Consider the following 15480-nt stretch of genomic DNA (forward strand, 5'->3'; position numbering starts at 1 on the left):
TTCAAAGAGAAGGTCACATATGAGCTGGTTCTTAAAGATGAGAAGGAATTCACAAGGGAAATGAACAAGGTGAACATTTCAGGCACAAAATATAGCATCACCCAAATCAAACAGGACCTGAAGTCCACAGTGTATTAGAGAATCAATCAATGATTAATAGCAGAAAATAGTTTTCTGGGAAATACACCTATAAATATCCTCACATAATGAGCACACTTTGCAGTCATAAAGGAGAGACAATGGTGAAGGCATTAAGAAATACAAATTGGTAATTACAAAATAGCCACGAAAATGTAAAGTATAAGGAATATAATCAATGACAGGGTAATAACTATGTATAGTGCCAGGTGGTACTAGTCAGGGGGATTACTGCCTAAATTATATAAATGTCTAATCACTGTGCTATATACCTGAAATTAGTATAAAATAATACTGACTGTCAACTCAAAGTGAAAAGTTTTAAAAAGTAGGGAGAGATCAGTAATACTGTGATAGAGTGGCACAGTGTCAGATGGTTACTGGGCTTGTCATGGTGATCACCTCTGTAGCATAAGGAATACGTGTATAATCAATAACGTGGCAATAACACTGTATAGTGCCAGGTGGGAACGGTTGAATAACTATGCTATACACCTGAAACTAACATAACATTGTTTGTTAGCTATATTGTAATAAAAATCTTAAAAAAATAAAATAAAAGAGAGACAATGACACACGCTTAGAGCTAGACCATCCCAGGCTTGAAGATAGGCTCCTCTTGCCATGTGACTGAGACTCGTTTTGTTATCTTCAATTTCTGAGATTCGATTTTGTTATCTTTCAAATGAGTATAACACCCCCTACCAGATGTTACTGTTGTGATTAATGAGATGATACATATAAAGTGCCTACTCAGAGCTGGTGCCCTTCTTTCTTCCTTTTCCCTGCAGAGAAAGCGGGTCAGACTCTCAGCACTGAGACAGGTTGTTGTGTGTGGCTTATGGAAGCCATCTTTTTATTTTAAGGATTACATATATATGATGTTTCCACTTAACTTTATTAGCTAATCTAGTATATCTATTAGTTAAGACAGAAATACAAAGTAATTCAATTACATACCTGCATATAGATAGCAAGTCACTTACTGAGAAAAATTCTAGTCCAATCTGCACCAAGAGGAGCATGGACATGGCCAAATAATTTCATTAGCAGCACAGAATTAAAAGCTATTATTTCACGTGGCTGCTTGGACCACATACAGTTCATTGGTCAGTTAGTCTATGAGGAGCCTGAGTGCCAAGTCAGCATGATTCCAGGGAGGTGGGCACAGTGACAATGCGGATCTCACTTGGGTGTCAAGGCCCAGCTCAGACTCGCCACCTGGAAACAATTGTGCATGGTTCACCTGTGAAGCCCAAATCGGCTCAGTCTACAACACTGTCTCTATGAGCACTGAGCTCAACATCAACTGCAAGGCTTCCTGAGGGTTAAACCCGGAGACCAGCCAGCCAGCCCCCAAGTCTTGGGATAAGGCCAGGCATCTGGGCCCAGAGGGACACCCATCATAGCGCACCTGATGCGGCCAACTCGGACAAAGCAAAACTTGCAAGCTGCTTTGGGGTGCAGCAAGCTGGAATGAGGCAATCACAAGCTAGGTGAGCATAACTAATGCATTGAAGGTGGCTGAAGCCCTGCGTCTCGTAGTGCAGCCAGTTAGTGCCGCTGGGAAACAGCAGCAGCAGCGGACTGTGCCAGCTGGATGTGCCCATATGTAAAGAATGAAGTGTCCCTTCAGCAGAAGTTCAGAGGGGGTGTTAAAATGTTAGTGCTAACACTGATAGACTCTGCTGTCAATTTCAAACCACCAAGCCTTCATTGAAGGGGTATCTACTCTATAGCCCTGTTGAGTTGGGGTCTCTTGGTCACGGGGGTTAGATGTCTGAAAACAAGGTGCTTGTCAGCAACTACTCTGTGTCTAGACCAGCCATTTGCTGTGATTCCATTAGTCAATAGCATCATGTTTAGTATTTGCATCTTTTATTCCAGTCAACAGACATTTCCTAGGTGCCTCCTATTTGCCAGGTACTGTGCCAGCTGGAGGGATATAACCTGCCTGAAGGAGTTTAACACCTGGTAAGGAGTCAAAAGAACATATCAGTATGATACAGGGACCCTGCATGTGGCATAAAGAGGAGAAATCGTTGCCATGGGATAACTAAAGGGATTAATTTTGACTGTAGGATCTGGGAAGACTTCATGGAAAGGCTGGCCTTAATACCCTGAAACTTAAAGGACAGCAAGTAGGACTTCAGGAAGCTCAAGACAGGGAATTGTGAATCCTGGAGGCCCAGAGGGAAGGCAGAAGCACTGCAGGCAGAGGAAAGAGAGGTCTGAAAACATGGGGTGTCTGGAAAGAAAGGCATAAAACGATGACAGCATGGAATAAATGAAAAGGGGGCAGGACTGGGCAATGGGAAGCAAAGAGAGAATGTTATATTGGAGCCCCTTGGGTTGATTCTGTGGCAATGTCAGCTGAACTGTAGGATACTGGGAAATACAAAAGGAGTTGCTCAGAAATACGTGCAGATGGACAGACAGCATGTATTTCTGCCTCACGCTGCAGGTTTCCATTTCAAGGGGGTGGTTGGTTGTAACCTGAGAACTGTATCCTTTAAATATTCAAACAGTGGAAAAACATCAGTGAATTAGGTAAAATTTAAATAATGTAATATTCAGATCTCTGAGCAAGCTTAAAAGAATCACATGTGGAAATTGCCAATTAAGGACTTAGTTTGCTCCCAAACTTGTTACTTTTTGGAATACCACTCATGGGATTTATATAAAGTCTAATACATGTATGTGTGTGTGTGTGTGTGTGTGTGTGTGTGTGTGTGTGTGTGTGTGTGTATATATATATATATATATATTTGCATTAATCATTTTATCTGCAAGAATGAGTTTCATTAGTGTCAGACAGAGCCAGGAACACACATTTAACACATGACAACAGCTGTAGGCCGGACTGACTGATTAAATCATAACCATTCTCTCCTATGTGCTCTTCTCCCAGTTCTGGAAACGTTGACCTTAACCTTCAACTCTATGTGTCAGCATTTCCTGCTCTTGCTTTTGACTTAAGTGCATTCCTTCAAACCCATAATGTCTGTATGATGATGTTTTAATTCTCATAGGAAAACTACAATAATGTTCCCCATTTTCTCAATTTCTCTACTGATCTTTCTCATGATTCAGATTCAGAAAAACATAAATTTCCCAAGAAATATATACACTGTCAGGAAACCCTTCTAAGAATCACAAGCCCTTCAATGAAGAAAGGTCTGGTTCTTATTCTTTGCTGTTTTCCTGCACTGAGGACTACATTACAGTCTCTCAAATACTTGTTGGAAAAATTGAGTAAATAAATGAATTTGTTCTTGTCTACTTAAATTGGAAATAATTTTACCTCCATTGGGAGTCTTATTTTATTACAACATATCACTTTGTCTTCTAAGTATTTATGTGCATGTGCTTTGACTTTTCTAAGAGAGTGAACAAATTGTAGGGACCCTGCTATCCACCCACATGTCCCCTGAACACCCAGCAGAATGCCCGCACCAAACAAGTATTCACTGACTATTTGTTGATTATATAATTAATAAAGCAACTCCTTACTCATATCAACATGTTTAAACTAAACCCTTCCCCCCCTAAAATTCAAATCTCCCATTCTTCTTGAGATAATGTATGGTCTCATTTTTATTTTTGTTTAATAAAGGGGAGATATCTCCTCACTAACTCCCCTTCCTGCCCACTATGGTCCATTTTTGTTTTCTTAAATAATTTGTCACTATGTCTTCTATAAAGCACGTCTCTTTTTTCTATAATATTTCTCTGTCCTCCTCCTTAGACACTTGAATATCTATAATTAAATAATAGTCTCTAGATTTCACTACCTAGTGTAGATTATTGTGTTGGTCAAATTTCTCTGCCTCCTTCTTTCACCTCCCTCTTCTCTTGTGAATGCAAATATTTTCTCTAACACTTTTCCCTAAATAAATGCCCACCCCTTAGACTCCTTTGCCCCTATAATTGTGTTACCATGGATTTTTTTTCAATTAGTACAAAAGCTCATTGAAACCCTTCCTTAAAGGTCATTTTGCTAACAGGATTTTCCTTTTTTATTTAGAATTCAACCTAACTTTATCAGCTCTTGGTCACAACGCCAAAGATTACCCGCGTTTTATGTTCTCCTGTTCTGCAAGCATAGAATTATGACTGTTTTGACCTATGCATTTGTTCTTCCCTACAAAAATTTCCCCAATACATTCTAAGCACAGATTTTCAACTATACTTTAAAAATTATTTGTCTATGGACTTAGATTTAAAAATTGCCTTTCAGCCAGCATCATATATTCTACATGGCCAGGAGTAGTAAACGTACGTATCTCTCTCATCTCTTAACATTCATATCTAAAATTTTTCATTGTTATTTTAAATACTTGAAAGACTATAATTTCCCATTCATTGTATATAATGACATTTTAAAATAAGGCTATAATGTTATTGTTTTAAATGTACCAAATGGAATCTGAAATGTACCATAACAATTTGAAGCTCATCATTTTCTATTTATACAACACGAACAGGCTCTTCTTTATATGATAGACATTTACACCCTTCCCCTTCAACTCATATTTCCATTTCACTTCCCCCTCAATATTTTTGCTTAATGTGTTATATACAGAGGGTGCCAAAAAATTGTATACACATTTTAAGAAAGGAAAAAACTATTAAAATTGTAATACTCGATATATACTGATAACAAAAGATGAATACAAGCCATGTTTGACTTCTGCAATTACAACAGGTGCTCATAGTGGTTACCATCAGTGTCCAGACACTTTTGATTATGGCGAACTACTGCTTAAGCAACGTTGACCAAAGTGTCCACTTGTATACATTTTTTTGGCACCCTGTTAGTTATGCTCAAAAATATTTTATTATCTCCCTCTGTAATAAAATGCATACACAATTAAATTTATTCTAAAAATTTCCTGTGACCATAAGCTTCTAAGTATTAAATTTTTAATTTTGCATTATTATACTAATTAGTATTGATATGCAATTGTTCAATGCATCAGAAATAAATTAGGAAAAAAGGATGATTATTAAATATAAAACCATCGCTAAGCAAAAGATTTAACAGCTTTGTTTTCAATAAATGCAGTGGTCTATATGGCTCAATATTACCGTTTGTCAGAATAAGAGAGCATGTAGCATCAGTTCCAGTCCTAGCTTTCATCTTCATAGATTGTTCACAGAAATAAGAACAGAACTAGCCATGTTAGAGCAGTGACTTAATTCTTTGAACACCAAAGTCATGTGCAAAATCATAGGGCTCTATCATCCTACATATCATTTAATGATCTGCCAACTGACAATTCAATCATGCCCTCCTTTAATTTGGTTGAAAGCAAATAATTTAAGCACACCTATCACTGGCGTTACCTGTCATTAGAGTCATTCCTGTTCACAGTTTCTCAGAAGTAGAGCAAAAAGGTTTTAGCAAAACTTCCCAAAGGACTGTTACTTATACCTCATAGTCTTCCATTTAGAGGCAACTTGTTCAGCCTGAGATACTCAGAAAGGGCTGGGAAAATCACCTTTAATAATGTAATTTTTTAATAAAGTGATTCTTTTTCTTAATCATTCACTCTAAATCCATTTTTATCAAAACTTAGGCTTACAAATTTAGAAGTTTGTTTGTGGAAAATGTCCATATTACAGCCTTACTGGCAGAACCAGTCCTCATTATCAAAACAACTGACCAAATCAGACTTCTTGTGACAGTTCAAATGGACATATCATTACGCATCCGCGTGACAATCATCTCACTTCTGAATTCAGAACTGCAGCGCAGAGCACCGTGGCCTACTCCCAATGCCGTGCTCTATTCTCCACAGAAATACATATAAGACAGAAAGAGATGAAACCCTACTTTGGGGTTATGATGCCTAAATTGAAGGAGGCTTTGCTGACACCAATATATCAAATTATTTTTTTGTAAGGTGCCTGGGAGATTTGTACTCCTAGGGCATAGTAAGTTTCTGATGTATAAGAGACCTCCCTCCCTCCCTCCCTCCCTCCCTCCCTCCCTCCCTCCCTCCCTCCCTCCCTCCCTCCCTCCCTCCCTTTTAATGAGAGGAGGGCACTTGAAAGGGGATGAGGGAGGATTACCCTAGGTGTGTTCTCAGGCAGATCAACTTCAGGAAAGTGTCCAGGGACAAGCTGAGGCTATGGAAACAATCCTTTTAAAACTGTGATACCGCTTGGAAAGTCTTCATCTACTTTAACAGTACACATAAAATAAGCCAACTGCGGTTACTGAGATGTGAAACAAGGTAACCTGATAATGCCATCTCAGGTTATGATTAAGTCAGTATTTTAAAGAGGGCCAGATAGCTAAACTAACTATACTTTCTTAATAAATTTCTTATCCACAAAATAACTACACTTAATACCAGGTAACTTGGAAAACTATTTGTTACTCTCTTAAGTCTGTCTTTCTAACATGAAGAATTTCAGTCTAACTTTTTATAGTCTTCCTCCTAGCACTTAATCATAAATATTATAAATATTTATATTATAAATGTCATAAATATAAAGCAGAGCGAGAAAAGGTAATAATTAAATATAGAGCAGGAACAATGACCCAGAATGATAAGTATCTCAAAATGCCCCTTGCTGTTTAAAAAACATTAGGACTTAAATTTTCTGCAAATAAAGAACTGTGGTCATTTATTACTATCTGTAATAATAACAATGGTTATATAGAAAAGCAGTTAAATCCTGGAGGTGTAATAAAGGCCATTTGAACATTCAAAAAGAGAAGTTGTCAAGTAGAATGATTTACATAAAAGATAACCACGTTAGTAGAGCTTTGAATTAACATGGTTTTGAAAGGGGGGAAAAAAGATCAGTTTAGTTTTTTTTTTGGTTTATTATTTCATTGAATTCCAATGACACTCACCGCCTCAGTGTGAACAGGATGCACAGCAAAAAGCAACGCCGTAACAAAAGCAAGTCCACGATTCTTGAAGACAGTTTTGTCACAGGTGTACATCAGCACTAGAGTCACGAGGCAGTGCAAAATCACATTTACTGCATGAAAGTAGAAGGGGTTCATGCCAGTCAGAAATATGTTTAGCCTGTAAAAAAGCACAAAAAGAAAAATAACTAGCTACGTGCAGAACATAAGCATAAGAAAAGCAGAGGAACGTCATCATTTGTAAAAAGCAAACTATTTAAGTAATTATTTTGAAATGACTTCCAACATCAAATTACGCTACATACTGGAGTATCGTTTTATCCTACCTCAGAATTTTCCTGTCTGCAGAAATCATTGCAAATGCAATACAATACTGTTTCAGAAAACATTGTGGTCTCACTGAGAAGGCGGCAGATAGGTGCTGAACCTGTTTTCCTCTCTCCCTGGTTAATGCCAACACCCCATAATGCTCTTGCTCTACTGCTACCTCTTCCCAAGCAGCAGAGTGTCCAAAGGCTGTGGATCAGTCACAGACACTGGAGATGAGAAAGAAGCCATGACACTGTGACTGTGGTCACAGTTGGGACAAACCAGGCATGAACGTGTTCTCTCACCCCTGGTGCCACCAGGACACAAATTTCCAGATTATGTACCACAAATCATCATTAATTACCACCCCCAAGGGAGCTTCAGGGGAACGATGTGCTATTACCAGCTGCAGCTGAAATTAAAAGGATGAGCATAAGCATAGTATTTCATAATTTGTATTAAATGTTTCCTAACAAATTCCCATAGATCTCAGAATCAGAATTCTAAGATCATGACAAAGAAACCATGAGGAGAAATTTATTGTTCAACATCAAAAAAGAACACTTTCCTGAGACAGAAATGCAGAACATAGAGACTTCTGAAGGTTGCCTTAAATTTAATAATAGGACATAATGTGCCCAATTAAGGCTGTGGGGTTATTAAAAAAAAAACAAAAAACTACAGTTGTATACGGTATGGTTCTTTGGGGGGCGGAGCATATACGCCCTAGGTGGTATTATCTACAGTTGTCCATACTCCAGCCAATTTCTTCAAAACAGCAACCCCACGTCTTTATGTTCATGCCCTTGACCTCCTTCTTACAGAAACATGTCCTCTTTGCCAAAACAATTGAGAATGTAAAAGTCAACTTTAGTGATGACATATGCATATTCTAAATACTTGACTTGATTCATGCACAGCTTTAATTTACAGAATTTTACACACCACAAGTTTTATTTGGACACATGACTCTAAATGGCATAGTTACTAATCAACTCCATTTTCATTCCCACTGAAGTAATCACGGTTCTAACTAAGTTGAGAAAACTGAATTGTTGTGTGGGATCCAATGATAGGGTTCTGACGCCAGCTTTGTGGGCAGACCCATGAGTCTGTGCACACCTCAGCATCCTTACGACAGGAACCTGGTGTGAAGTAACTCCCCCAAAGGGAAAGAGGAACCTGGTGTGAAATAACTTGTCCAAAGGAAAAGAGGAACTGGCAATGAACTAGGCGACTGGCAGATCCAACTAAAGAAGGGAGGACAGCATCCCACTCCAGTATGAGGACCCATGTATGGTAAGAGAGCTGCTGGAAATTAGAATGGGGATGGTGGCGCTGTGAGAAGGGCAGGGCCAAGTGCCCATCTCGGAGAATTTGGGTGCAATTCCCTAAGAGCCCATCACCCTGAGGTTGGTTTTACACTGTTTTCCACCTCATCAGGCTGAGCTTTCCAGACCAACTAACCATTCATTTAAAACTCATTCAGACCCCTCACGATGAGAGAAAATAGATAATCGCACATCTGGTTGGTGGGTGTCCAAATTGGAAGGTATGAAGGTTGTCACCATGTATCAAAAGCTTTACAAAGTGGATATCCACTGACCAAAAACCCCATTTCTAGAAATTTTCCATAAGGAAATAACTAGGAAAATGTTCAAATATGAGAACATACATGTGATATTGTGATATAATACGAAATATATATGTTTTGGTCTTCATCCTGACTCCTGGTCTGAGATTCTAAAATCTTTATAATTTCCTAAGTAATAAAGGTGCTAGGAGTATGTGTTGTTCTAATATTTGGTCTTTGGCCCTGGTTCTTGACACAGAGTTCCTAAATTACTTGAAATTTCCTGGGTGATAGAAGTGTCTTTTGTTCTAATGAGGTGACTCTTGGTGGGTTCCTGGATAGCTTCAAGATGGGGACTGGTCACCAAAAAGACCAAGCCATGATTAGAAGCTTGGAAATTTCAGCCCTACCTCCTATCATCCAGGATGGGATGAGTGGTTGGAGATTCAGTTAATAATCGATCATGGCTACATGATGAAGCCTCCATAAAAATCCCTGCCCTACGGGGTCCAGAGAGCTTCCAGGTTGGCCAACATATTCATGTGACAGGAGGATGGTGCACCCCTACTTCATAGGGACAGAAGCACCTGTGCTCGGGCCCCTCTTCTTTGAAAACTAGCCCTGGGTTAGAAAAACTAAAACAAGCTGTGTCTCTGGAAGAGACTTCTGCTAGGGACTGCATTAGGGTCCACCCTCAAGGGAACTTCAACTCCACCTCAGTCAGAACTCTACCTCAAGGTACTGGCAAAGGTCTGATGTTTTAACAAGTTATGTACGGATCACGAGAATCTTCACGAGGGATTTAAACCCCGCCGTACGCAACATGTTAAGTGAATTTAATTAGATCTCCAAATATAAAAATAAATTGCTGAATGGAGAACCACTGCGGTGTAAGGTAACAGTATGAAAGCCCTTTACCAGGTACCTAACATGCGTGAATCTAAGCTTTGAGAAATCACCTAGCATCCGGTTTGGACAGTTCCCCAAATGTCTAAAAAGATGCAGAGTGAACTCTACAAAGTATAGATAAGGGAGTTTGAGACAAATGATAACAAAATTTTAGAACTTATCCTATTTGTGAGCACTGGTAAAAAAATCTCTGATTCTGGGAGTTAATATGGGTTCACAAAAGGGAGGTTTAACTCATTGACCTCACATTTTAATAGAAAAGGGGGTGTGATAGACATATCACATCTTTAGTTTAACAAAGGCATTTATCAAAATATCTCAGGATCTCCTTGCATACAAGATAGAATAAGATAGATTGGTAGTAAACACAAAGAGCAGTGAATAATAAATCAATGTCTCCTTGGATAGAGACTTCCAGTGTGTGTCACAGGATTTTGATATTATCTTTGGTCTGTCCAATATTTGTGTCAAAGTCTTAAATGAATCTATAGTGTATGCTAATCAAGTTTGCAGAGGCCTGTATCTGGAAAGGAGAGTTACTTACCAGGAGACTGGTTGAGAGTCAGTTTAAATGCCTGAAATTGTTAGGTATCATAATGTAGAATATGGGCAAGAGTAAAGACACCCATTTGGACATAAAAGATAACAAAGTACTTGCAATCAGATTAAAACGGTACACATCAAAACTTGTCCAACGGCCGTTATTTTTCCCAAACTCAAAGAGTAATTATGTCCTGGCTTTCTAAACAGACCAACCACCAACAGACAGACAAACAGGGAACTGCGTAAGTCAAAATATTTTTCATTTCAATTCACTCCAATAGATATTTATCGAGTACCTAATACTACATGTCAGATACGATGTAGGACCCAGAGATACAAAGAGAGGACATGTCATCTGCTACTAAAGAGTTAACAACATAGTAGGAGAAAGAGACGCACTAAACAGAGAATTAGTAGTTGGTGAAGTAATTCTAGCAATGGGAGAACCTACAGATGCAGAGATAGAGAAGAAGGAGTTATTCTACCTTAGGGTGGAGGAGGGAAGGTGCGGTGCCTTCATGGTGCCAATTAAATGCTGAAGCACCTTCACAGGAGAGCCCCAGGACACTAAAGGGGTTGGGGACCTCAAAGTAATGTCTCAGGAATGTAGGTTTGAGGATATTGAGACGCTCAGCCTAGAGAAAGATGACAGATAGAAATGATACCAAGTTCTCCAGGGGAAAGAATCTTACGGCTATATCCCCACTGTCTAGCATAATGCGTGGTTCATGGCTGTCACACAATAAATGGATGAATGGATGAACATATTGAATGAAAGTATGGACGTATTGAATGAATATATAGATGTATTGAATAAATGAATGGATGAATGAATGAATGGATGAATGAATGAAGCAATGCACTTATTCTAACTACTCCCAAGGTGGAAACTAAAATCCGAACACACTGCCCAAGGGCTAAGTTTAGCCTGCAAATTGTTTTGTTTCACCTATATACCTTCTTTTTCCTTTTTAATTTGCCAACATTTTTAAAACAGGTGATTTCATATAAAATTTTCCAGCTTCTCTTGAAATATTAGAAGAACTGGCAACTCTGGGCCTCCATGGCGGCATGGAAATACTTGGGTGCCCATTTGGATTGTGCAAGTACTCACAATATGCCACAGTGCTTGCCAACTACTAGGAGGGAGACTTAAGCTCAAAGAAAGAAGTAAATATTTAAAACTAGGTATTTGGATAAGCAGAAATGACCATGCAGAAGTGTGATAACAGCCCACCTCAAATACCATCAAAACAACAACAATAACAAAAAAAAACAGTCTCTCAGATTCCACATCACCCTCAGTGTTCCTCCATTATAGCATTTAATCAATTTTCTTAAATGGTTTTACTATATTCTTCAAATATTATAAGGATTTTTCATACTTGCATTCAATTAATTTAGAAAAGAAATTAATTTATTTTCACCATTGTATCCATCTCACTTAGCACCCAGTCAATTCTAAATGGAAGTTTATTGAATGAAATAAAACTTACAATAACACAGAGGTTGGAAAAAATCATCCTTCAACTCTAAGAATCTCTAATTTTATTTGACTTAGCCTTCAATTCTCATTTAAAGCTACATGAAGCAATAGGAAATAAAACAATTTTTTCTGAAATAAAAATCTTGATATTCATGTCTGACTTGTTGAAAGCCTTCCAGAACTTGGCAAATATGAACACAAAAAGCCCCTTCTCTGTCTGAACTTCTCTGCCTCCTTGTAAAGCTGCCTGGAAAGGTGGGACCATAATGAGCTCACAGCAATTAGAGGGCACCAATCCCCAGGAAAGGTCACAGGGTCACACAGTTTGGCACCAGAAAGTCCCAGGAGGAGGGTTGGGCAAGGGAGAAGAAAGAGCCGTTGGCTGCCCCTCTTGTCTCCTCACACTCAAGGGCCACAACTCTTGATAAAGCCTATTCCTCTCATTTAACTTTCTTCTTTGAAAACTAGCCCTGGGTTAGAAAAACCAAAACAAGCTGTATCTCTGGAAGAGACTTCTACTAGGGACTGCATTAGGGTCCAGAAACTTCAACTCCACCTCAGTCATCAGACCTCTACCTCAAGGAACTGGCAAAGGTCTGGAAAAGGCACGAGAGGTCATGACTCTCCGTTGTGGTGACTCAAGTCTGTTTTTTGGCCCTGAACCTGAAATTTTCCTGGTATATAGCTCCAGCAACATTTAAGAGGGCTGACCATCTACTTCATTCCTAGTGACAATGTGATTAACTGGCTACCACCAATGATAACTGCGGGTCAAAACATTCTGATCACCACTGCATCCCTGCTGCTTTCATGGTGAATGCACTCACCTTGTCTTTGACAGCCAAGCTATGCGACTTGGCCTCTGGTACTCTAGGAACCCATCACCCCCAATGAAATCAGAAAGCCCACCTCACACTTGGCCTACAGAAAAGAGCCAACACAGAGATTCTCAAAGTTGCAGGTGCTCCGTCACCAATGTATTTCTCAGTGAAGGCAAAAACATCTGGCCCTCTCAGGGAATGTAGTAGAGTGGTGGGTGGGAGGTATATGCAGGCAGCATGTGATAACATTCCTATCCCAACATTCCTATCTCAATGGGCTTTTAGATTCCTTTCCCTACCATATGTAGGGAGATTTTGGCATCTCAACCTTATTAAACATAGGTTCCCATTGAATCCCAATGGTATCCAGGATTCTGAATCACCTGGCGTGCTAGCTACAAATTGCTGATTCTCTGATATTCTTAGTCAGTAGATCTGAAATGGGACCTAGAGATCTGTCCCAAGCAACTCAGTGATTCAAGACAGGTGATACGCAGAACAATGAGAAACATGGGTCTCTGCATACGGTTGCCACGCTTACCAGAAAAATCAAGACTTCTCAGCAATGACACAACATACATTCTTTTCCAATAAGAACTAAAAATCAGGGAAAAGAAAATAATTGAATGTACCCCTTATCATCTGTTTCCAGTTTATTAAATAATGGGTTCTCTGATACCACCCTGGTTAGTTTCCCTTGCCCAACACTAAACACATGGTATATCCTCCTGCCTTCCTCTATCACCACTGGGTTTTCTTCTTCCCATCTCTTGCCATCATCACAGCTCTCCAATATTTGCAAGTGGTTTCCATAATCGTCTTAGATCATTCAACCAATAAATAACATCTGGTTCTTCTCATTTTTCCTCTAAGGTGATGCCCTTTGGCCTTTAATCATTTTGAATGCTCTTCTGCATTCCCTTCATACCAGGAACAAATGAGCAAATCATCATCACTTAATGTATCTAAAGAACCAAAGGATGTGATTCGCAGGCACCAATGCAAACAACAGTGCAGAGAAGAGACTGGTCCTCTGAGGCAAAAGCAAAATTCATGGTTCTAGTTTGAGCTCAAGACATCACATCCTCACCTGGCTGTGAGGAAGCTATAGGGAGGGAACAGAGGAAGGAGAGCTAGCTGGTCAGGAGGAGAATATGCTCCATGCAATGGGCAGTTATTGTCACTACTAGTAAGTACTCAGAGTAACTACTGCACCAAAGACAGGATGAAGAAATGGAGGACAGGAAAATCAGTAACCATATCTAGAAGGCAGCGCATCCCAGCAGCAAATATTCAAAAAGAGAATGAGCAAATAATAAAAATTAACAGATCAACAATACAGTTAGTTAATCAATATAGTTAAACAATATAGTTATTAGATTAATAGTATAGTTAGTTATATAAGTGAGTGGTCAATTTTTAGCATTTTTTTTTTCTTTTAAAGGTATGTATTTAGTGGAGTTCCTGGATGCAATGTGATTCTGACATTGACTACCTGAAGTTTATGCAAATTTCACAGCTGGAGGACAGAGTCCTGAGCAAGACTCCCCTCACTTCCGCCATCAGCTGCAAGTTCAACGGTTCCCAGGCCACCTGCATGTTTGACAAAGGTGGCCACAAATTTAGGGCTCCCACAACTCCCTCCGATTCAGTAATTTTCAAGGACAACTCACAGAATTAAAGAAAGACTTATGATTATAGTTTTATTACAAAAAACTACATATCAAAAGCAGTCAAAAGAAAAGGCTCATGGGGCGAATTGTGGGAGGGTCTTCAACAGGAACCTTCCATGTCTTCAGGACACATCACCTTCTGGGCACATCGATGTATAATTACCAACCAGGGACACTCAACCAAGCTTCAGGATTGAGTTTTTATTTGGGTTTCATTATGTAGGCTGATTGATTCAATCACTGGCCATGTGAGAGAACTGGGTCTCCAGCACCCCTTTCCCTTCCAGAAGATTGGAAGGGAGGGTTGCTATCACATGGCTCAAAGTCCCCACTCTCTAATCATATGATTTGTCTTTCCATCATGGCCAGTCCCCCTTCTGAAACTATCTGCAGACCCACTATGAGTCACCTCTTCAGCAGAAACTCAGGTGTGGTCCGAGGGGCCCACCGTAAACAACAAAGACACTGCTATCAATCAGGACATTTTGAGGTTTAGAAGCTCCCTCCCAGGAACCTGGGGCAAAGACCAGACAAAGCCTCTACTATACAACACTCAGCAGAGGAAGTCAGTCAACATAGTCCCTTTGAGAAAATATTTTCAGGTCCTTATACTCCATTTAATCCAACCAGAAATGATATTTCATGTCTACTGGGGAAAAAAATGACCATCCTTACAAACAATAGGACACTGGAATGGACGAACTTTAATCCATTGAGTCAACTGTGGAAAAAACCCCGCGTAATTTTGGGGTTTGCCTCAGAAGGTACGGCTGCCGTGTCCAGCCTTAAAGCTTAGAGCAAGCAGCCACCAGCCATCACACTTCAATATGCCCCACGAGAGGAGTTTGAGCCAAAAGTGCTAAAAATCCCCATTCTCTATAGCCACAGTCCCAGCAAGTCACAACAGAGAGCCACGACTGCCCCTTTCAGAATCAAAGCTGCCTCTTCACCTCCCATTAAGCAGAACCCACTGCAACCACCTGTATATGTCCAGGAAATTCCTTTTCTGCCTCCACTTTTCTCTTTGACAGAGGAAGAAAAAAAAGTAAATAAGCCAAGGAATAAGCCAAGCAGACTTTTTCCTCTACACGGTAAAGGTGTAGCCCTACCTAAATATTTACCTGAAAAAGTCGAGTATT

General features: G+C 39.6%; 1 protein-coding gene across 2 annotated transcripts in view; it reads right to left on the reverse strand.

Moving 5' to 3' along the window:
* Positions 1-15480, reverse strand: part of TMTC1 (transmembrane O-mannosyltransferase targeting cadherins 1) — a 230195-nt gene that overhangs the window by 205380 nt on the left and 9335 nt on the right. For both annotated transcript variants that reach the window (XM_074325861.2, XM_074325860.2), the window contains exon 2: positions 7010-7187. In XM_074325861.2, coding sequence (XP_074181962.2) covers positions 7010-7187 — 178 coding nt within the window. The remainder of the gene's footprint in view (positions 1-7009; positions 7188-15480) is intronic.

The sequence above is a fragment of the Rhinolophus sinicus genome, chromosome 1 (assembly GCF_057876585.1).
Source record: "Rhinolophus sinicus isolate RSI-liver-muscle chromosome 1, RSI-T2T, whole genome shotgun sequence".
Lineage (NCBI taxonomy): Eukaryota > Metazoa > Chordata > Mammalia > Chiroptera > Rhinolophidae > Rhinolophus > Rhinolophus sinicus.